The 23,981-nt window shown below is 38.9% G+C and overlaps 1 protein-coding gene across 1 annotated transcript; it reads right to left on the bottom strand.

Annotated features, from left to right (window-relative positions):
* Window positions 1-6,171: 6,171 nt before the first annotated feature.
* Window positions 6,172-7,140, bottom strand: LOC107030165. Its single transcript, XM_015231543.1, has 2 exons — window positions 6,980-7,140; window positions 6,172-6,850 (listed from the first exon to the last, which is right to left on the bottom strand). The coding sequence occupies exons 1-2, from the start codon at window positions 7,138-7,140 to the stop codon at window positions 6,172-6,174; spliced, it is 840 nt and encodes a 279-aa protein (XP_015087029.1).
* Window positions 7,141-23,981: the final 16,841 nt, after the last annotated feature.

The raw sequence follows: 23,981 nt of genomic DNA, 5'->3' as shown, positions 1-23,981 counted from the left end.
GTGGACATCTGGGCCACTATGGGGAGCAGTGCTGCAGACGGTGGAGTAGACCTGGAGGAATTGGGTGCTCTACTAATGCCATGGGCAGACACGACCAGGGTGCTGTTAGTGGGATCTAATGTGGCAGGATCAGCCCCTTGGGCTAAATCTACCGTATCCGCCAATTTCTCACTCAGCGACTGCAACAAATCTAGGCCCTCTCCGCGGTGCTACCACATTGGCCTCATCCCTGATGAGACCTATATGCCAAATGGGTACTCAGGCATCTCTACATAAGTGGATGATCATACAGGCAAATGGGTAAGTAGTAGAGGTCTTTAAAATCCTCTCATGTCTTACTGAGATCAATAATTTCGTGAAGTCAATCTCCAACAATCCACTAAGGCTGCTCCCAATACCGCTCTATCCTATGTAATTATGTTATTTGCACCCATAACAGATAGGCGATGGTGGACCAACAATTAGAAGAACACGGTTGTGAAAGTGAGGTTGGACTTCTTCATATGGCCTATGGGGTCTAACACCCAGTCTACTCCCTCATCGTCAATGTACAGGTGCTGAGCAAGAAACCTCTTACCTATCTCTCTTTGCTCCACATTCCTCTGAAACTGGCTACTTTTAACCATATCCCACCTGTAATAAAACTTCGGGGTCAAGGTGGCCCGAGTAATACCTTTGGAGGTGTCATACAACAAACGACTAATGGTGTTCGAAGAAATGATTCTTTCTTATGAAAGAATGTCTTGTTCAAAGATTCCATATAAATTTATCTATGAAACCGAGATAGTTCCCTTTCACTACCTGGTATCCCCGAACTAAAATTCTGCTGAGTGGGTCCTGTTTAGGGGGTTCCGCCCACCTATCAAAAGAACCTCTGAGAGTCGCCACATATGAGGCGTAGAACTCTTGAACCATCTCCTTGCTATGCGAGCCCAAACTCTTAGCCATCCACTAAAGCTTGTGTCGGATGATCAATCTCTACACAGCTGGTACTTTGTGAAGTCTCCCTCTAAGAACTATTTGCTCGACTGTCACCAACCGTTTCATAACCCCATTGTCATTCAGAACATTGCGTCCCTGTAGACCTGATACTGACTATATACGCACCACCGGTTTGGCTTCTCAGGAACCGGTGCACGGACATCCTCCTAGGGTGCCAGAGCAGACTCCGAACAATGAGCCTCATCAGACGAGGCTTGGCGGGCAAGACCTCCAAGAGAGTGGCTCCAAGTGATCCGGGACCGGAGGCAGTGGCCTCACTCGACCCCAAAGAGTGGGCCGACTTTGAAACTGTTGCAACTTCGGAGCCAGACTCTGTTCAAACCCGAGGCAGACCCAGATAGTGTGCCGGTGCGCTCCTCATCAGACTAGGAGGCAGTTACTATGTCGAAAGCCACCTTATGGGTTGTACCCTGCGTGGTTCTTGCAACTGGTGTAGGGGTGTGGGTGCCCATATTCTTGATCCTGCTCATTGTCAGAAGTGCCAATAATTCGACGGGATAGTGCCACCGATATGGACCTGCCCCAGGGATAAATGATGTCCATTTTAGGGGTCATATGTACCTGTAAAGAAGATGTTAGTCTGATAGAATCTTACTACACATTCAAAACAGGCAAAACAGAGAAAGGAAACAAAAATCCACATTCCAATTCAGACCAATGTACTGGTTGACGGGCACTATCGAAGGGTCGTCCATGAATCGACGGACCGTCGATAATGTTCGTATTTGGACTCTTGAGAATTATTGAGATTTTTCATTCTACATATCTCTTAGTTGAAAACGATGGATGTTCAGAACGGCCCATCGATCAATTGACAAACCGTAGTCCACTTCCATATTTTGACCCTTAGAATAAATTTTAAACTCTCTCAAAACAAGGTCTCAGTTGGAAACGACGGACGCGCAAAATGGCTCGTCGATAAGTCGATGGACCGTAGTCTACTTCTGTCGTCTAAGAGTTAAATAATTTTGACACCTTTAGACCCACACAAGTTTACCCAACACATATCAACAATTAAAAGACCATTTCTTCATCCTTAGGGTTTCAATTCCGCAAGGTTCATACTCTAACTCAAAGATGCTACCAAACCCTATGTCTAAAAGTCTATAAACTAATTTTAAATAGATTACACGACTACCCATTCACTGTCCATCATTCTAAGGGACATTTTACCCATGTTTTAACAAGCACAAGCATACAATTTTGTCCCTATGTCAAGATCCGCATTCTAAGTTTCATTTCCAACAGTGTATGAACGAGAATTCATCAATCAAATGGAATCAAAATACCTGAAGATCGTAGTGGAGTGAATGTGGGAGTGGTCATTGCAACAACGTATGTGTCCTCGTTGAACATCGACGGGAGAAAGCAACAGGAACAAACTAGAATTATTTTTTAAGAAGATGTTGATGGGAATTTTGGAGAATTAGGAGTTTGAGGGAATCTGATGAATTTTGAAGGGGAAATATCGTGCTTTGATGAGAAAGGATGGAAATAAGGGAAGGGAATCGGTTGGTTAAAGAATTTAAAATTTTTTTGGAGGCTAATGAACGGTTTCTCTTTTAATGTTACCGGCCGGGGTCGGGTCACTGGTGCTTTTGGACTGAAAAAAACCCGTCGACGGTCCTTAAGTCAGTGGACGTATCGTTGACTTGACCATCGATTGTAATAAGAATTGGAAAAATTTCAAGACAAACCTGGATGTACGGACACCAACACAGTTCGTCGATCGAACGATGGCCCGTCGATGGGGTCTGTAGATCTGTGCACCAAACAATTTTCTGCAGAATTTTAGTTTTGGTCCCTGAACAATGAACATCCATTAAGCTATTTTTGTTTGTGTCTTTCTGTACACTTTTGAGATACGGACCCTAAATAATCTCTATCCAACACGAATAAAAATAAATCATGAGGATGAGCAAAACAAAATGAAACAACAAAATGCAACTATTTCTACCAAGGAAAGAAAAACCTATTGTTGGCTAGAGGATACACATTGGATTCCCTCCCAAAAAGCTCTTGATTTGACGTCGCGGCACGATGCAAGATCCTTGATTACTCATACTTCATCAAGGTGATATGCCTCAACAATTCATGGCACATTCCGCATGCCCTAGGCAGATCTTAATCCTTTGCCCGTTGATAGTGAACTTTGCGCCCTACTAGTTCTCCAACTCAACCGCTCCATGTGGGAACACTTTAGTGATAAGGAATGGTCCCGTCCACTTGGACTTGAGTTTGCCAAAAAAAAAAAGCGTAGCCTAGAGTTGAACAGAAGCACCAAGTCCCCAACCAAAAATTCTCGCTTTTCAATCTTTTGGTTGTGGTACTTCTTCATCTTATTTTTGTAGATGTCTGAACTTTCATATGCTTTTAGGCTAAACTCATCAAGATCATTTAACCCATCAAGTCTCTGTTCAACTGCTTCATTCCAATCCATCTTCAGTTTCTTCATTTCCCACGTGGCTTTGTGCTCTAACTTGACTGGCAAGTTACAAGACTTCCCATATACAAGTTGATATGGAGACATACCTATGGGGGTCTTGTATGCAGTCCGGTAGGCCCAAAGATCATCATCAAGCCTCCTTGACCAGTCCGTTCTATTAGCATTTACCTTTTTTGACAGAATTTGCTTGATCTCTCAATTGGACACATAAACTTGCCCACTAGTTTGTCGATGATACGGAATGGCTACATTATGGCAAACCCTATATTTCTCCAATATCCATTTGAACAACTTATTGCAAAAGTGAGATCCACTATTATTAATAATGGCCCTAGGTGTTCCAAATCTAGAGAAGATGTTCTTTGTCAAGAATGCAATGACACTCTTCCCTTCATTATGAGAAAGTTGTCCAGCTTCTACCCACTTTGACAAATAATCCACTACCACAAGTATATATTTCCTCCCATGAGAACTCACAAACATGGCCATAAATCCAATGCCCCATACATCAAATAGATCAATCAATATAATGGTATTTAAAGAAAGCTCTTGCCTCTTCGAAATTCGACCATCTCTTTGGCATCAATAACATGACTTGGCAAACTCGTTAGCATCTTGGTGAATGGTTGGCAAATAGTACCCACACTGTAAAATTTTGTGGGCAGTGTTGATACCACTGTGGTTCCCACCCACAGGAGAGAAGTGGCATGCCTCCAACACACTTAACATGTCAACTTCTGGCACGCAACAATGAATAAGCCCATCAGCACAACTCCAATATAGGTAAAGCTCATCTCAAAAGAACGTTTTCACATCATACATGAACTTTTTCCTCCGATAGAAGAACAAGTCTGATGGAACTATATCACACCCCAGATAATTCGCAAAATCGGTGAACCATGGAATCAAATCATGAGAAGCAGCTAATATATGCTCATTAGGGAAGCTATCATCAATTTCAGCCTTTTTACCGAACTTTCTCATAACTTCATCCTCTAATCTAGACAAGTGATCGGCAACTTGATTTTCCATCCCTTTTCTATATATTACCTCAAAATCAAACTCTTTCAATAATAGCACCCATCTAATCAGTTGTGGTTTCATATCCTTTTTTTGCATCTAGTACCTCAAAGAAGATTTGTCAGTAGGCACTATGACTCTTGTGCAAAGAAAAAAGGAGCGAAATTTTTTGAATGCAAATACCACTGCAAGAAGCTCTTGTTCAGTCACAATATAGTTCTTTTGTGCTTAATTTAGGGCCTTACTTTCATAATAAATGTGGTGAAGGATTTTATCCCTTCTCTGTCAAAATACCACACCAAGAGCAACCCCACCATCACAGATCACTTCAAATGGCTTACTCCAATCAGGGGAAATGAAAATGGGCGCATACACCAACTTCTACTTTGACTCTCCAAATGCTTTCATACAAGATTCATCAAAATAAAATTTGCATTCCTTCTCACGTAGTTTGCACAGAGGATGTAAAATTTTTTAAATCCTTAATAAATCTTTGGTAAAAACCCGCATGTCCCAGTAAACTTCTCACACCATTTATAGAGATGGGTGGAGAGAGTATCTCTATAAATTAAACTTTCACTAGATCAAACTCTATTCCCTTCTACGAGATGTGATGGCCCAATACTATACCTTCTTTTACCATAAATTTACATTTTTCTTCATAAGGCATAAGATTGCAATATTCATGTCTTTTGTGAAGCTTGTCCAAGTGACTTAAAGACCGATCAAAGGAGTCGTACACAATTGAAAAATCATTCATAAACACCTCAATAGTGTCTCCCACCATATCGGAGAATATCGACATCATACATCACTGAAAGGTGGCAGGTGCATTACCCAACCCAAGCGACATCCTCTTGAAGGCGAATGTCCATTAAGGGCAAGTAAATGTGGTCTTCTCTTGAACCTTCCGGGGCAATTGAGATTTGATTGTAACACGAATAACCATCAAGAAATATTACCATCCTTTTTCTAATAGTCTATATAACATCTAGTCCATGAATGTGATAGGTAAATGGTCCTTCTCGATCCATGAATTCAACTTACGGTAATCCACACATACTCTCTATCTGGTCAACGACCTAAATGGAACAAGCTACCACTTAATGATCTCCTTCTTCACTACCTCTTTCATAGATGGATTCAACTGTCTCTGGTGCTCAATACTACGCTTTTAATCAAGCATGAGTTGTATTTTGTGTGAACAAATACTGGGAGGATCCGAATAATGTTTGCAATAGTCCAACTAATGGCACGTTTGAACCTCTTCAAAACTTCCACCAGACCCTCTACTTGTTGCACATTCAAATCCGCTGAAATGATTACCGGCAAAGTGTAATCTCTTCCAAAGAATACATTTCCAGATGAGGTGGTAGAGCCTTAAGCTCTAATTTTGGAGCCTCCTCAATAGATGCTCTTGCTGGATGAGACTCGCGATGCTTCATATCTAACTCCAATTTCCTTGGTTTTGACCGATATTCATTTTGTTCAAGTGATGCAACCAAAGAATATTCAATACCATCAATCTCAAAAATCATAATCACTGCCGATAGTGTCTCAACAATTAGGCATTCTTCAATTTTTACCGCAGACGTACTCTCAACCCTGTAGGATATAACAGATACCGTTTGGAGTTCACCATTCTGCTTCATGGACCTATAAATGTTGAATGTTTCTTGTTCATTATTCAACCTAAACTTCATCTACTCTTTCTCCATATCAATTAAGGCACGACAATTGGTAAGGAACGGCCTCCCAAGAATAATAGAGACCACAAAGTTCACCTCACAGTGAAGAATCATAAAATCGGATGGAAATATAAATGAATCCACTTTCATGAGCATATCATGGAGTATCCTGATGGGCCTTATTACTGTTCGATCGACCTTCAGTAAGCGAATTGCAGTGGGCTTTGTGTCACCCAAACCCAATTTCCTAGAATTGGAAAGAGGCACGAAGTTTATGCTAGCGCCTAGATCACATAGTGCTTTGGCAAAGTGTAATAATCCGATATTACATGGAATAGTCAAAGCGCCTGGATCTTCCTTCTTATGCACAAGAGATCTTGTAGCAATAGCACTACAATGTTGCATTCGGTCATTATCCTCAAAACTTACCGATCTCTTCTTTGTAACCATATCCATCATGAACTTAGCATAATCGGGAATTTGTTCCAAAGCTTCTTTCGAAGGGTTATTGATGGAAAGTTGTTTCAACATAGTGATAAAACAGCGGTATTTTTTATCCTCAGTCTTCTTCCCCAATCCTTGAGGGAATGGTGGTTGATGTCTAGGAATAGGGTTCACTTTCTGGGGTACCTCTACTTCTTTCGTTGTTTTGTCCACCAATTCCCTACTAGTTCGTCTTTTCTCATCTCTTCTTCTACCATAGACGACATAGGTGGATAAATAGTTTACTTACCTCCTCAGTATTGACTTCCATGCAATGTCCATAATTTTTAGGATTTTGGATGGTATTTCTAGGAAGAGTGCCCGGTTGGCGTGGATTCACAGTAGTTGGCCCATTTGTAACTCAAGATGCTTAATGGAGACCACATGTACATCCAACTTTTTCCCAATATTAGCTAAATCACCTCTCAATTCCTTGGTATGCTCATCACTAGCATCAAATCTTCTATTGATCATCTGTAACGTATCGTCAACTTGCGCCATACTACCTCCACCATCCCTATGAGCAACTTACCAATTTTGAGGTGGAACATAGGGCCCACTCCGATAATTTCTGTTACGATAGTTACCCCAGTTGAAGTTGTTGTTGCGGTTTTAGTTTTCATCTCAAACATAATGACCCTCTCTATTGTAGTTACCATAGTTCCAACCTTGGTTTTCTTGACCTTGACACCAATTCTCCTTGTTAGAGCATTCAGTGTTTGGTCGGAAACCCCCCGTCTTATCATTCACTGCATAAGTATCCTCTTCATAATAGTATGCATCCGCTGGCGGTGGTGGTTTAGCCAATTAATTCACCGCATTTACCTTTTTTGCACCTCCAGTGAGATGTTTCAATACAAATCCAAGCTCAATTTCATTTGAGCCATCTCCCCATGAATCTCATTTGCAGTCGGATTATGTGTAGCTTTCATGTAAAGGGGTTATTCCTAATGTCTGACTTTCTAGTACTCCAAGCATTATTGTTGCGAGAGATTTTCTCCAACTTCTCTACGATCTCGACATATGTGCACTCACCATAAGAATATCCCGCAATAGTACCAGTACTGCTTTATTGTTATCATTTTGACACCGATAGAAGACTCTTTTAATAACTCATCATCAATGCGGTGGGTTGGAACGCCTCTCAAATACGCAGTAAATCTGTCCCAAAATCTACTTATCGACTCTCCAGGCAGTGCCACAAAGTTGTTCACTCTATAGTTGTGGTTGAGATTCTTTGACACCGGGTAGGACAGAGCTAAAAAAATATCCCTCACTTAAGCCCATGTATATATAGAATTATAAGGCAACTCAACAAACTATATCGCGGCATGTCCAGTCACACAGAGCTCAGTTTGTCTATTTGAGCATGTGGATCCTCTGATGGTAGCCCTGCAAACAACCCCTCGCGGTAAGCATATGCATCAAACTACTAGTTACCATGAACGTGTGCCCATGGGGTAGATGAGGTAGGACAAGAGGCCCACCATAATTAGTGATGTTAACATTACCCCTATAGAACTCTTAAGGTCGTGGGATGGGGGGCTGCATCCTCACAACATCATCAACCGGATTTTCCGCAACTACCTGATTTTGTGCATCAACAGGTGGTGGTGGATGCCTTATTAACCCATCAACAAGATTTATTGGGTTCCGCTGATTTTCCACTCTACGATTAATTTCAGGGTCGAACGGAATTAGCAGTTCTCTTCGGCTCCGTGTACTTGGCATACAGTAGAGTTAGACTTGAGGTTAATATAAAAGACACTTTCCTCGGCGACGGCGCCAAAATTTGATATGCTCAAATTACGCCTCACTAAAGAAGTATAAGCGGTCGTATCAAGTAAAGAACACAACTATTAGGTTGGGGTCGATCCCACAAGTAAAATGGTTTAGACTTAACTTAAATATACAGTTACTTCTATTTAGTCAATTTTTTTTCGAAAACATGTAATTAAATGGGGGGGGGGGGTTGTGAAAAAAAATTCTTTTAATATCTCCATATAAAAGAAGTAACAGGAGTAAAACTTTTTTTTATCAAGTTGTGAGAGAAACTAGGGTGTAAGTGTTCCCCATACAGACTTCAGCATAGACATCATTCAGATACTCCTCCTATCTCTATTCCACCATATAGAATGGCACCAGTAGAGTTGAAAGACATGAAAGAACAATTGAAAGATCTGTTAGATGAAGGTTTTATTCGACCAAGTGTCTCACCATGGGGAATTCCGGTCTTTTTTGTAAGAAAGAAGGATGGTTCCCTTAGGATGTGTATAGCTAACCGACAATATAATAAGGTTACAATCAAGAATAAGTATCATCTTCTAAGGATAGATGATCTTTTCGATCAACTTCAGGGTGCTTCTTGTTTTTGCAAGATTGACCTCAGATCAGGCTAACACTAGTTGAAAGTTAGAGAATGCGACTTTTCAAAGACAACTTTTAGAACCAGATATGGGCCTTATGAGTTTTTTTTCATGTCCTTTGGGTTGACCAATGCTCGTGCAACATTCATGGATCTTATGAATAGAGTCTTCAAATCTTATCTATATATGTTTTTTTATCGTCTTCATTGATGACATACTAATCTATTCAAGGAATTAAGAAGATCATACTAGTCACCTTAGGATAATCCTTCACACTTTGAAAGATGAGGAGTTGTATGCTAAATTCTCGAAGTGTGTGTTTTGGCTTAAGTTTGTGGCATTCTTGGATCACATAGTTTCAAGTGTTGGGATTAAAGTTGATACCCAAAAGATAGAAGCAGTTCAGAGTTGGCCTAGACCCACGTCTCCAACTGATATAAGGATATTCTTGCGTTTGGTTGGCTAATATAGAAGGTTTGTTGATGGGTTTTCATCTATCTCATATCCTTTGATCAATTTGACTCAGAACAGAATTAAAAATGGTCTGAAGCTAGTGAGAAAAGTTTTTAGGAGGTGAAGAAGAGATTGACTATGGCCCAGTGTTGACCTTACTAGAAGGTACTCAATGTTTTGTGGTGTATTGTGATGCATCTATAGTTGCGCTGGACTTGGTGTTAGTATAGAATGGAAAATTTATAGCTTATGCCTACAGACAATTGATAGTTCATGAGAAGAATTGACCAACTCATGAATTAGAATTGGCTGCGGTAAGTTTTGCTTCGAAATATGGCGACACTAGTTGTTTGTTTTTCATCTCGACATATTCACTAATCACAAAAACTTGTAATACGTGTTCACCAAAAAATAACTCAATCTTAGACAGAGTAGGTGGTTAGAATTACTCAAGGATTTTGACATGTGTATTCTTTACCACCCAAGTAAGGCTAATGTGGTTGTTAATGATTTGAGAAAGTTCTCCATGGGTAGTACCACCCATGTTGAGGAAGAAAAGAGTGAGTTAGCTAAAGATGTGCACAGACTTGTACCCCTGGGAGTCATACTTATGGATTCCACAAAAGGAGAAATAGTCGTGATAAATGAGGATGAGTCATCATTGGTGTCAGAAGTGAAAGAGAATCAATACCAAGACCCTATTTTGTTTGATTTGAAGGCAAACGTTCACAAGCAAAGAGTATTAGCTTCTGAACAAGGGGAAGATGGTGTGCTGAAGTATCAAGGTAGGTTGTGTATACCTAGGGTGCATGAACTCCAAGAGAGGATCATGGAAAAGCTCATAGCTCCATATGTTCCATTTATTCTGATTCCACAAAGATCAACTGCAATTTGAGAGAGGTCTATTGGTTGGAAGGTATGAAAAAGGAGATTGTTGAGTTTGTTGCCAAGTGCCCGAATTGCCAACAAGTGAAAGTAGAACACCAAAGGCCTTGATGGTTGGATCAGAATATAGAACTGCTGGAATGGAAGTGGGAGGTGATTAAAATGAACCTCATCACTGGATTGCCAAGGTATCGTATGTAGTAAAATTCAATTTGGGTGATTGTCGATAGAATGAAATAATCAACCCACTTTTTTCCTCTAGTGGATTATGCAAAGTTATACATTCAATAGGTAGTGAGACTTCACGAAGTCCCAGTTTTAACTATTATAGATAGAGGTGCACAATTTACAGTCTAAGTCAAGAAATCTTTCTACAAAGGGTTGGGTTCAAGGGTTAAATTAAGCACTGGTTTCCATCCTTAGACGGATGGGCAAGAACTGTGTACTATAAAGACCTTAAAAGATATGTTGAGGGCTTGTGTAATTGATTTCAAGGGGAATTGGGATGATCACCTACCTCTGATTGAGTTTGCTTACGACAACAGTTATCATTCGATCATCCAAATGTCTCCACACGAAGATCTTTATGGGAGAAGATAAAGATTTCCTATTGGGTGGTTCAAGAATAGTGAAGAAGGGTTGATAGGACCAGATCTAGTTCACCAAGCTATGAAGAAGGTGAAGTTGATTCGACAGAGATTGAAAATCACACAAATTCATCAAAAATCCTACACAAATGTTAGGAGAAAGCCGTTGGAGTTTGAAGTTGCTGATTAGGCATAGTTTAAGGTTTCACGCCTGAAGGGTGTTACGAGGTTTTTAAGAAGGGGAAACTTAGCCCCCAATTTATTGGACCTTATCGCCTAGACAAAGGAATTGGAAATGTAGATTATGAGTTACAACTGAACTACCACAAGAGTTGGTAGCAGCTCATCCAGTGTTCCTAACCTCAATGTTGATGAAGTGCATGGGTGATCCTTCATTAATTGTACCAACTGAAAATGTTTGGTGTTAAGGATAACTTATCCTACTAGGAGATTCCAGTTCATATTTTAGATTGACAAGTTTGCAAGTTGAGAACAAAGGAGGTTGAATCAGTTATGGTCTTTTGAAGAATTTTTTTTTGAATAAGCGACTTGGGAAGCTGAAGAGGATTTGAAGAACTCATATACACATCTTTATGAAATCGAAGAGGATGCATATCAAGGTATAAATTCTCTTTTTGTTACTTATTAATGTATGAGTAAGCATATGGTTACTTGTTTTTGTTTGTTGAGTGTTGAACTGGTGTACTATCCTTAGATTAGTGAATGAAATTTCTTTTGAGGATGAATGTTCCCAAGGGTGAGATATTGTAACATTTCACAAATTTGAATTATCTAGGAATAATCTAAGAAACTAAAAATATTTGTTTTTGAAAAATCAGGAAAATTGCCTAAGATATGAAAGTGAGTTTCGGTAATTTTCAAACGGTCATAAATCCTAGATCACGATGAGTTAGAGGTAATTCTTGATATGGTCGAAAATCCCTTTGAAATATCTTTCCGATGTCACGAGTTTGCACATTTTTGATAAACTATGAGAGAGATATGCCTATTGGAAGTTGAATTGTTAAAGTAAAGAAATCCCAATCTGTAACACCTTGAAAATCCAAGACTCATTGTAAAGCCTAACATAGGTGTCATAAAGACTAAACACTATTTCTAAGTCCATTTTAATTGAATATAGGTCATTTAGGAGGTTTAAGTACCAAAACGACCAAAAATATCTGAGATGTTGGATCAAAGGGATGTTAGTGTGCCTTAGCCTTTTGACTAACTTTTAGGAGTCGGAAATGTACGAAAATGGGTGGAAAGGTAGATAATAGGTGTTTTAGTTGTTTCATGATTGAAACGTCTGGGTACGAATACCCAAGGACCAACCAAGGGCCATTGAGGATGACCCATGCTGTTTAATGCAGCACTGCCTGGCAGTGTGCGTCGACGGGACAGACGACGGTCCATCTGTGGCTCAAAGGGGCATCGAGGCCACCGTCGTACCAAACTTAGAAAGATTCGTGAAGGATTTTTCTTACCTAGATACTGTGACACGCGACGAACGGGGGTTGACAGGGCGTCAATGGCTCGACGGGGCGTCGATGCCACCGTCATCCCACACTTAGAAAAATTGGAGGAAGCCCTTGCCTACAAAGTCTCGAACCGAGATGACGGAGTGGAGGACGGAGGGGGGGATGTCCGTCGACTCACCAACGGATCATCGATCGGGGTCTCATTGGTGAGGGTCGAGTTTCACTGATAAATTTTAAATGATTTCATTTAATTAAGTGTGTTAGGGGTTAGTTAGGTATTAAAAGGCGATAAATTAAGTTAATTAAGCCCCACTATAAATACCCTTAGCCCTCATTAACCTAAAGACATGTCTCAAAATAAACTCTCTTCCTTCTCGCTTATTTCTCTCTCTACATGAACTCACCATTGAAGGCTAGCAAGAACTAGGGTTTGGGGGCTGCAAAAAAGGGTTCATTTCATCAAATTATTGAGAAAAATTAAGGTATGGGTTCTATTAACCTATGAGATTTTATCCTCAAAGGGTTCCTTCAAATCAGATTTAAAAAAGTTGAGTTTTCTTATGGGTTTCATTCAATTACGAAATTGAAGTTATGTATTGAGTTGTCAATGAATTCTTATGGTTAAATTGAGTAGATTAACATGTAATTAAACTTGTTTACGGTAATTGTTGATGGTTTTTTCTAAATTGAAGAATATGATCCTCCATCCCTAAACCTAGGTAGTGATCCTGACCTATATTGTATTGTGTTAATTCAATTGAGTTTGTTGTTGATTTGATTACTATCCTAGGGTGCTATTGTGACTTAAGTAAGATGAATTATAGGCCTATCATTGTAGTTATTGATATGTGATTTAGGTTTATGAATTATAATGTAAAGTTAGCCTATATACCTTTTCTCAAGTTGTAATCTAAAGATGAATTGTGTGTATAGAGATGCAATTGTCCTTGTTATATTATTGGTTATAATTGTGTTATGATGTTACTCTCAAAGTTGATTTGAGTTATCGGTTAGTGGTAAGACATTGATGATAGATGTTGAGGAAGACTTGGTAAGTTTTAGAATATCTACCTTTACGTCTAAATGTGATTAATTGTTGTTAAGTCATGATATTACATTGGAGTATGCCTTATACTAGGATTATAGGGTTGTATGATGTTGGATTGACGTGTCTTTTCTATATTGTGAGGTTGATTAAGGTGTATGTGGTATAAGGATGATAAAAACATCAATGTGCCTTAATCTGTTATGAAACGCTAATGTGTTAACCTCACTTATATGAATTGTGATGAAATGGCTTATATTCATATAATTCTTATTGACATATTGATGATGATTATTATACAAGGGGTAGATCCAATGGACTAAATTAATTTTTGATTGGTAATTAACTGGTGAAAGATATTTCAAAAAGGGACTCTAGCTTAGCACCAAGTAAACTAGATAGAGGAGAGTCCCTTACCACATAGGGAAGGTAGGAACACTACATTATTCTCGAGATTGGAGATTATAATGAATGGCCCATAAAGAGGGTACCAACTAAATCTCCTAGATTTTGAACTATGTTGCCCCCATAGGAATACTAGCTAGTGGATCGACGTAGTTGCTACGTTTTATGCATTGGAAATACCTTGGCAAGTAGTCCGCCTACTTTCTGTGTAGGGTTTTATAACACGGATTCCACACTAGCTCATATGCTCTATGTCGGTTAGGGAAAGATGTTCCCACATGTTAGAATGAATTAAAGGACTTGAACTCTATCTTAGATAACCTAAGGGGTCTAGCTTAGATTAGGTAGAGGTATGAGACTCTACCTAGACATTGCACTAGTTAGTCTTGAGGGGACTCTTAGGAGATGGTTCTTATATGTTTATGTTATGATAATATAAGATGTATATATGATAACCATGTCATATTGTTGATACTATATGTTTATTAGTTCATTTACGAATATGTGTTGGATTGTAATGATAATATACGATGAAATGCAAGCCTAAATGCCATGATATGTAAAGTTGGATATTGGTGATGTTTCCTTGTTCAAGATACTTGATTGAGTAAGGTTATGGGGATTTGCTTGGTCATTGTAGTTGTTGACTTGATAAGTACTTGTGAGTAGTTGTCTTGCTTATTATAATATGTTTAACTCTTTTTTATTCTTTTGATATTATTCCTTGATTATAAGGTTGTAGTAAATCATGGTTTCAAGTGTGTTGGGATAAGTATTACTTGTTGAGATAGTAAGCATGTTTGGTTGATTAATATGACTTACTTGATTTGGCATTAAGCCCCTAAAAGGGGTAGAATGGCATGCTTTGGTAAAAAGTCCCTTTTAGCATGTTTTTGTTGTCTATGTGCATAAGATCTCATACTTAGTACATGTGGAGTACTAACCCCGTTTTGTTCCCTCTCCCAAAAATTTTAGGTTCTGGTTGTTGAAGAATTTGGAAGGCGATATTGTTAAAGTCTTTGATTCTTCCTTTCATCCAAGTGGGGTAGGTCCTCAACTTTCGAGGGCAATGTCATCTTCTAGCTCTGGATTTTGTTATGAGCTTATTGAATCTATAATTTCTTTCCTTGTTATTTGAATATTGTACTTTCGTATGACCTATACATGGTCTTGTTGAATTGATGTAAGGACTATGCCCATTTTGTGATATCCATTTAGATGAAATGAGACGAGACAATGGTTGAGAATATTTATATATATATATATATATATATATAGAGAGAGAGAGAGAGAGAAATATCTATGTATATATACATATATATACATACATATATGTATGTATATATATGTATGTATTTATGTATGTATGTATATATATGTATATATATATATATATATATATATGTATTTATGTATATATATGTATATACATACATACATACATACATATACACACATATGCAGTAAAAGTAGAAGACTATGTAACCTTCCTATATGAAGGGTCTATGTATACTCGATATGAATATATATTATGTGTATGTAGAGATCTATGTAAACCTCCAAGTAGAGAAAATAAAAGTTTTAAATTTTTCCAGATTTTCCAACCTATGAATGTAATGACATGAAACAAATAGGCTAATGTTAGTCCTTCAAAAGGAAATCGACACCGGTTAGGTCTAGTGGTAAACCCGGGTGTGACAAACTTTATATTAGAGCGTGAGGTTGAATATCATTGAGTTATGTGTCTCTCTACCACGTCTATGTAGGTTTGCATTCACAATTGTGAAGCGCGCCACACTTATGAGTAGAAACCTATATGATGCTTAGGAATCACTCTTTCTTGGAAATCTTATATCGTGTCAATAAAGTATACTTATAGTGTGCTTTTGCATCTAATCATATAGTTTTTCTTATAGGAAACATGAACACTCGAAGAAATGCGGCTCGAAGACTTGAGAAAGAAGTTGCTAATGCAGGAGCTCCTCCCCATGATGAGCAAGTTCCTCCACTTGAGGAGAATGCTAATGATGATCAAGCCCGGGTAACCCTCCACCTATGACGGAGGAGGAGATGAGGTCTATTCTTGCTCAAATGGCTGAACCATGACTACTCAAGCATAAGCCGACACGGTTAAAGCCCAAATTATGACGGCCCAGGCCAATCAGGAGGTTGCCCCTAGGATTCATCAACAAGTTTCTACTATGGCTTCCTTACTTAGGGACTTTACTCGGATGAATCCTCCTACTTTCTATGTGTCTAAGGTTGATAAGACCCCCAAAAATTCCTTGATGAGGTCTACAAGGTGTTATATGCTATGGGGGTTAATAGGCTGTTGAGGGGTGGTCCGGTCACTTAAAAAATCTTTAAGGCATTTGTAGATCGGGTCTTCCCTAGAGATATGAGGGCGGAGAAAGTGACAGAGTTCATCAATCTTCGCCAAGGAGGGAAGAGTGTTCATGAGTACTCTTTGTAATTCGTTAAATTTTCCAAATATGCTCCTTCTTTAGTCTCCAATCCTAGAGACCAAATGAGCCGTTTTGTGACGGTGGTGTTGGAGGACTTACAAGAGGAGTGTCAATTGGCCATGCTACATGACAACATGAGCATTTCCCGTCTTATGGTTTATGCAAGAAGGGTTGAAGAGGCAAGATCTAAGTGAAAAAGTAGAGATGCTAAGAGGGCTAGGTTATTTGATGGGAACTCCTCAAAGAATAGGCTTGAGATTCAAGATAAGCCTAAATTTAAAAGCGGGGTTCAAATCAAGTCCTAACAAAATTCCCAAGAGCTAGTGGTGTATGGTGTCTAACCTTAAATTTAAGAAGGTAAAAAGTTCTAGTTCACCAAAGGAGAGGCCAACTTATGGGAAGTGTGGTAAAAAGCACTATGGTGAGTGTCTTAAGGGGACGAATAATTGCTTTAGTTGTGGCAAGAGTGGTCACAAAATGAGAGATTGTCCAAACATGAATAGTCAAGTCAATGGTAGTGGCCAAGCTCAAGCAAGTGGTTCTAGTGATGCTCCAAAGAAGAACCGCTTCTATGATCTCCACTTTGGGGGTGAGCAAGATACCTCTCCTGACGTGGTGACCGGTACGTTAAAAATCTTTACTCTTGATGTGTATGATTTAATTGATCCGGGTGCTACTTTGTCCTTTGTTACACCACTAGTAACTAAAAAGTTTGATGCTTTACTCGATATTTTGCATGAGCCTTTTCTAGTGTCTACTCCGATGGGAGAGTCGTTTGTTGCTAAAAGAGTCTATCAAAATTGTCCTATTTCATTGCCCAATAGAGTTTCTTATGTTGATCTAGTAGAAGTCGATATGCTTGATTTTGATGTTATATTGGGTATGGATTGGTTTCATGCATGTTTTGCATCCATTGATTGTAGGACAAGAGTGGTGAGGTTTAACTTCCCAAATGAACCCGTTATTGAGTGGAAGGGGGGAAATTTTATTCCTAGAGGTTGCATCATATCTTGTCTAAAAGCATGTAAAATGATCTGAACGGGTTGTCTTGATCACCTAGTAAGGGTCCAAGATTTGGGTTCCGAAATTCGTCCTATTGAGTCGGTCCTCGTAGTGAATGAATTTTAGAGGTTTTTGATAATGACCTTCCCGGTATTCCTCACGAACGGGAAATTGATTTTGGTATCGATATGCTACCGGAAACAAATTCCATATCAATCTATGCATATTGGATGGCTCCGGCCGAATTGAAAGAGTTGAAGGCTCAACTCAAGAATTTGCTTGACAAAGGCTTTGTAAGGCCTTATATATCTCCATGGGGTGCTCTTCTGTTATTTGTCAAAAAGTAGGATGGGTCTTTGAGAATGTGTATTGACTACCGCCATCTCAATAAGGTCCCCATTAGGAATAAGTACCCTCTCTCTCGGATTGATGACTTATTTGACCAACTCCAAGGGGCGAGTTACTTTTCAAAGATAGACTTGAGGTTGGGGTATCATCAACTCAAGGTGAGAGAGGAGGATATACCGAAGATGGCCTTTCGGACTAGGTATGGGCATTTTGAGTTCTTGGTCATGTTTTTCGGTCTCACTAATGCTCCGGCAGTATTTATGGACCTAATGAATAGAGTATTTCTAAATTACCTTGATTCGTTTGTCATTGTCTTCATTGACGATATCTTTGTATATTCAAAGAATTAGGGTGATCATATGGGTCATTTGAGGGTATTGTTGCAAACCCTTAAAGAACATCAATTGTATGCCAAATATAGTATGTGTGAGTTTTGGTTGAGATCGGTGACTTTTCTAGGGCACATCATTTCTAGTGAGGGAGTTGAAGTAGACCCAAGGAAAATGAAAACGGTGAAAAATTGTCCTAGACCATTGACCCCGACTGACATAAGGTGTTTCTTGGGTTTAGAGGGTTATTATCGGAGGTTCGTGGATGGTTTCGCGTCCATTAAGTCTCCTTTGACTACTTTGACCCAAAAGAGTAAAAACTTTGAGTGGTCAGAGGCACCTGAGAAGAGCTTCCAAATTTTGAAAGATAGGGTTACTTCCGCTCCGGTTTTGACCTTACAGGAGGGTAACAAAGGGTTTTATGGTGTATTGTGACGAATCCCGAGTGGGTTTGGGGTGTGTGCTAATGCAAAACAGGAAGGTGATAGCTTATGCCACTAGGAAAATAAGGGTACATGAGAGGAATTACCCTACTCATAACCTTGAATTAGAGGCTGTGGTATTTTCTTTGAAAATTTGGAGGCATTATTTGTATGGGGTTCATGTGGATGTTTTTACCGATCATAAAAGTCTCCAATATGTGTTTACCCAAAAGGAGTTAAATCTCCGACAAAGAAGGTGGCTTGAGTTGTTGAATTATTATGATATGAGTGTCCTATTTCACCCCCACAAGGCTAATATATTTGTCGATTCCGTAAGTCAGATAACTATGTGTAGTGTATCCCATCTTGATGAAGCCAAAAAGGACCTAGTAAGGGAAGTGCATAGGTTGGATAGGTTGGGGTGAGGTTGGATTGTTCCTCACATGGGAGCGCCATAGTTAATCATAACTCCGAGTAATCTTTAGTTATTGAGGTGAAGTCCAACACCTTGATTTAGCCGTATGGAGTTGAAAGAATCGGCTCTTGGCAAGTTAAATGAATCATTCTCCCTGGGGGGATGGTGGGTTAAGGTACCAAGGGAGATTATGTGTTCCCGATGTAGATGAGTTGAGGAATCGGATCTTAGAAGAAGCACATGGGTCCCACTACTCAATTTATCCGAGGTTGACAAAAATGTACTATGACCTAAGGGAAATATATTGGTGGGAGCATCTAAAAAGGGACATAGCGGAATTCGTCACTAAGTGTCCGAATTCCCAATAATTAAAGTGTGAATACCTAAAGCCGGGTGGCTTAGTACAAGAGAACCAAATTCCAACTTGGAAGTGGGAAGACATCAATATGGACTTTGTAGTAGGTTTACCCCGGACCCAAAAGTCCTATGATTCCATATGGGTGGTTGTGGATAGATTGACTAAATCTGCTCGCTTTATCCCCGTCAAGTCCTCATATTTAGCGGAGGATTATGCAAGAATATTCCTAGATGATATTGTGTGCCGCCATGGAATTCCGTCATCCATCACATCGGATCGGGCCACATAATTCACATCCATATTTTGGAGGTCGTTCCAAAAAGGGTTAGGTACTACGGTGAAGTTGAGCACCGTTTTTCATCCCCATGCGGATGGTCAAGTGGAGCAAACAATAAAAACCCTTGAAGATATACTTAGAGCATACATTGTTTATTTCAAAGGGAGTTTGGATAGGCATTTACCTTTAGTGGAGTTTTCCTACAACAACAATTTTCATTCATCCATATTCATGGCTCCCTATGAAGCTTTGTATGGTAGCAGGTGTAGGTCTCCTATTGGATGGTTTGAAGTGGGTGAGCCATCACTTCTTGGTCCTGACTTTATTTATAAGACTCTGGAAAAGGTTCATATCATAAGGAACAGGTTGCAAATGGCCTATAGTGGGCAAAAGTCTTATGCCGATAATAGGAGAAGGGATTTGGAGTTTGAAGAAGGTGATTAGGTGTACTTAAAAATTTCACCAATGAAATGGGTGGTTAGGTTTGGCAAGAAAGGGAAATTGAGTCTTCGTTATGTGGGACCCTATGAAGTCTTACAAAGGGTTGGTAAGGTTACCTATGAATTGAATCTTCCTAGTGAATTGGCTTCGGTTCATCTTGTTTTCCATTTTTCTGTGTTGAAAAAGTGTGTCGGTGACCCCAAGTCCATTCTTCCTATTGAGGGTCTTGGTGTCAAGGATAACCTCTTTTATGAGGATGTCCCGGTACTACTTCTTGATAGGCAAGTCAGGAAGTTGAGGAATAAAGAGGTGTTATCCGTAAAAGTGTTATGGAAAAATCAATTAGTAGAGGCTACTACATGGGAGGCCGAGGCCGATATGAAGTCCCATTATCCTCATCTTTTTGAGAATTAAAGTTAGCCATTCTTTTTTTATTATATATTTATGACAAAGATTTGTGGTTTCTTGATTTTTGAGTAAACTGTTTAAAAATGGCATTTTTTTTGAAAAAAACTCACAGTATGTTTTACGGTGAGGTCATTGTAGTATTGCTATTAAAAACTTGAAATTTTTCTTATTGGTTTCTTTGAGTCATGTTGTGCATTTTGATATGGTGTGTCTTCATGAAATGATAGGTAGAATGTTGTTAGGTTGAACTTTGTGCTTATTGAATCAGGTGATGTATGTTGAGTTCATAAGTGTTGTGTGAAGGAAATGCCTCATGATTAAGTGCTTTGAGCCTTAGGTGTGGTAATATCTGTTATGATATTTTCCTTGTTAATGTGACTTGATATATGTTAAATGGATATTGTTGACTGGTTGGGCTGCTAGTCTTAGGTCTATTCCTTCATTCAAAAGAATTTTAGTGTCATTTGGGGACGAATGTTTCAAGGGGAGGATAATGTAACACCTTGAAAATCCAAGACTCATTGTAAATCCTAACATAGATGTCATAAGACTAAACACTGTTTCTAAGTCTATTTTGAGTGAATATAGGTCATTTAGAAGGTTTAAGAACCAAAACGTGCGGGAAGTTGGTTCAAAGGGATGTTAGTGTGCCTTTGCCTTTTGACTATCTTTTAGGAGTCAAAAATGTACGAAAATGGGTGGAAAGGTAGCTAATGGGTGTTTGGGTTGTTTCATGATTGAAACGTCTGGATACGACTCCCAAATGACCAACCGAGGGCCCTTGCGGAGGACCCTTGCAGTTTGATGCACGACTGCCTGGCAGTGTGGGTGGACGGGATAGTAGACTGTCAGTGTATGGCTCGACGGGGCATCCAGGCAACCTTCGTCCCACACCAAGAAAGATTCGTGAAGGCTTTTGCTTATGTAGATACTATTACGCGTGACGAAAGGGGGTTGACGGGGAATCAGTGGCTCGATAGGGCGTCGAGGCCACCGTCATCCCACACTTAGAAAAATTGGAGGAAGCCCTCGCTTGCAAAGTCTCTTACAAAGACAACGGAGTGCATCACGGAGGGGGGTTGTTCGTCGACTCAGCGATGGATGGTCCATCGGGGTCTCGGGTGAGGGTCGAATTTCACTGATAAATTTTAAATGATTTAATTTAATTAATTAAGTGTTTTAGGGGTTAGTTAGGGGTTAAAGGGAGGTAAATTCAGTTAATTAATCCCCACTATAAAAACCCTTAGCCCTCATTAACTTAAAGACTTCTCTCAAAATAAACACTCTTCCTTCTTTCTTATTTCTCTCTCCACATGAACTCCCCATTGAAGGCTAGCAAGAACTAGGGTTTGGGAGCTAGGAAAAAGGGTTGATTCTTCATCAAATTGTTGACAAGAATTAAGGTACGGGTTCTATTCATTTTTGAGATTCTTTCCTCAAAGGGTTCCGTCAAAATAGATTTCAAAAAATTGAGTTTTCTTATGGGTTTCATTCAATTACGAAATTGAAGTTATGGATTGAGTTGTTAATGAATTCTTAGGGTTATATTGAGTATATTAACATGTAATTCAATTTGTTTATGGTAATTGTTGATGGTTTGGTCTAAATTGAAGAATATATCCTCCATCCCTAACCCTAGGTAGTGATCTTGACAAATATTGTATTGTGATCATTCAATTGTGTTGGTTGCTGATTTGATTACTATCCTATGGTGCTATCGTGACTAAATTAAGATGAATTATAGGCCTATCCTGCTAGTTATTGAAATATGATTTAGGTTACGAATTATAATGTGAAATTAGCCTATATACCATGTCTCAAGTTGTGATCTAACGATGAATTGTGTTATAGAGATGCAATTGGCATTGTTATCTTATTGGTTATCATTGTGTGATGATGTTACCCCCAAGTTGAGTTGAGTTATGGGTTGATGGTAAGACCTTGATAATAGATGATGAGGAAGACTTGGTAAGTCTTAGAATCTCTACCTTTACTTCTAATTATGATTAATTATTGTTAAGTCAGGATATTACATTGGAGTATGCCTTATACTAGGATTATAGGGTTGTATGATGTTGGATTGAAATGTCTTGACTATGTGTGTGGTTTCTTAAGGTTTATGTGGTATGAGGATGGTTACAACTATCAATGTGCCTTAATATGTTATGAAATGCTAATGTGTTAACCTCACTTATATGAATTGCGAAGAAAGGACTTATACTCATATACTTATACTCATACAATTCTTATTAAGCTATTGATGATGATGATTATACAAGGGGTAGACCCTATGTCGGAAATTAAGTTATGAATGGTAATTAAAGGCTTAAAGACATTTCAAAAAGGGACTCTAGCTTAGCACAGAGTGAACTAGATAGAGGAGTGTCCCTTCCCACATAGGGAAGGTAGGAACACTACATTATTCTCGAGATTTGAGACTATAATTCATGGCGCATAAAGAGGGTCCCAATGAAATCTCCTAGTTCTTGAACTATGTTGCCCCCATAGGAATACTAGCTAGTGGATCAACGTAGTTGCTACGTTTTATGTTTTAGTACTACCTTGGAAAGTAGTACACCTTCTTTCGGTGTAGGGTTTTACGACACCGGATTCCACACTAGCTCATGTGGTCCATGTCGGTTAGGTCAAGATTTTCCCAAAAGGTAAAACGAATTAAAGGACTTGAACTCTAACATGGATAACCTAAGGGGTCTAGCTTAATTTAGGTAGGGGTATGGGACTCTACCTATACATTGCACTGGTTAGTCTTGAGGGTAGTCTTAGGAGGAGGTTCTTATATGTTTATGTTATTATAATATATGATGTATATATGATGACCATGCCATATTTTTTATACTATATGTTGATTAGTTCATTTACGAATATGCCTTGGATTGTAATGATAATATACGATGAAATGCAAGCCTAAATGCCATGATATGTAAAATTGGACACTGCCATGAGTAAGATTATGGGGCTTTGCTTGGTCATTGCAATTGTTGACTTGATAAGAACTTGTGACTAGTTTGTCTTGCTTATTATGATATGTTTAACGCTTATTCATTCTTGTGATATTATTCCTTGATGTTAGGGTTGTAGTAAATAATGGTTTCAAGTGTGTTGGGATATGTATTACTTGTTGAGATAGTAAGAATGTTTGGTTGATTAATATGACTTACTTGATTTTTCATTAAGCCCCTAATAGGGGTAGAATGACATGATTTGATAAAAATTCCCTTTTAGTATGTTTTGCTTGTGTATGTGCATAAGATATCATACTTAGTACATGTGGAATACTAACCGCATTTTTTTCCCTTGTCCCAAGCATTTTAGGTTTCGGTCGTTGAAGAATTTGGAAGGCGATATTGGTGAAGTCTTGGATTCTTCTTTTCATCCAAGTGGGGTAGGTCCTCAACTTTCGAGGGCAATACCATGTTCTATCATTGCATTTTGTTATGAGATTATTGACTCTATCATTTCTTTCCTTGATATTTGATTATTGTACTTTCGTATGACCTATACATGGTCTAGTTGAATTGATGTAAGGACTATGCCCATTTTGTGATATCCATTTAGATGGGATGAGACGAGACAATGGTTGAGACTATTTCTATACAAATATATATATATATATATATATATATATATATATATA

The sequence above is a fragment of the Solanum pennellii genome, chromosome 9 (genome assembly GCF_001406875.1).
Source record: "Solanum pennellii chromosome 9, SPENNV200".
Lineage (NCBI taxonomy): Eukaryota > Viridiplantae > Streptophyta > Magnoliopsida > Solanales > Solanaceae > Solanum > Solanum pennellii.
The sequence above is the reverse complement of the archived record's forward strand: the minus strand, read 5'-3'. Positions and strand labels throughout refer to the sequence as shown.

Excerpts from the sequence above, each read along its gene's own strand:
- LOC107030165 (XM_015231543.1), bottom strand. The coding sequence starts at position 7,140 with ATGGCGCAAGTTGACGATACGTTACAGATGATCAATAGAAGATTTGAT. Across the intron at positions 6,851-6,979 it reads TTACAAATGGGCCAACTACT|AAGAAGAGATGAGAAAAGAC; the intron begins GTGAATCCACGC and ends CGTCTATGGTAG.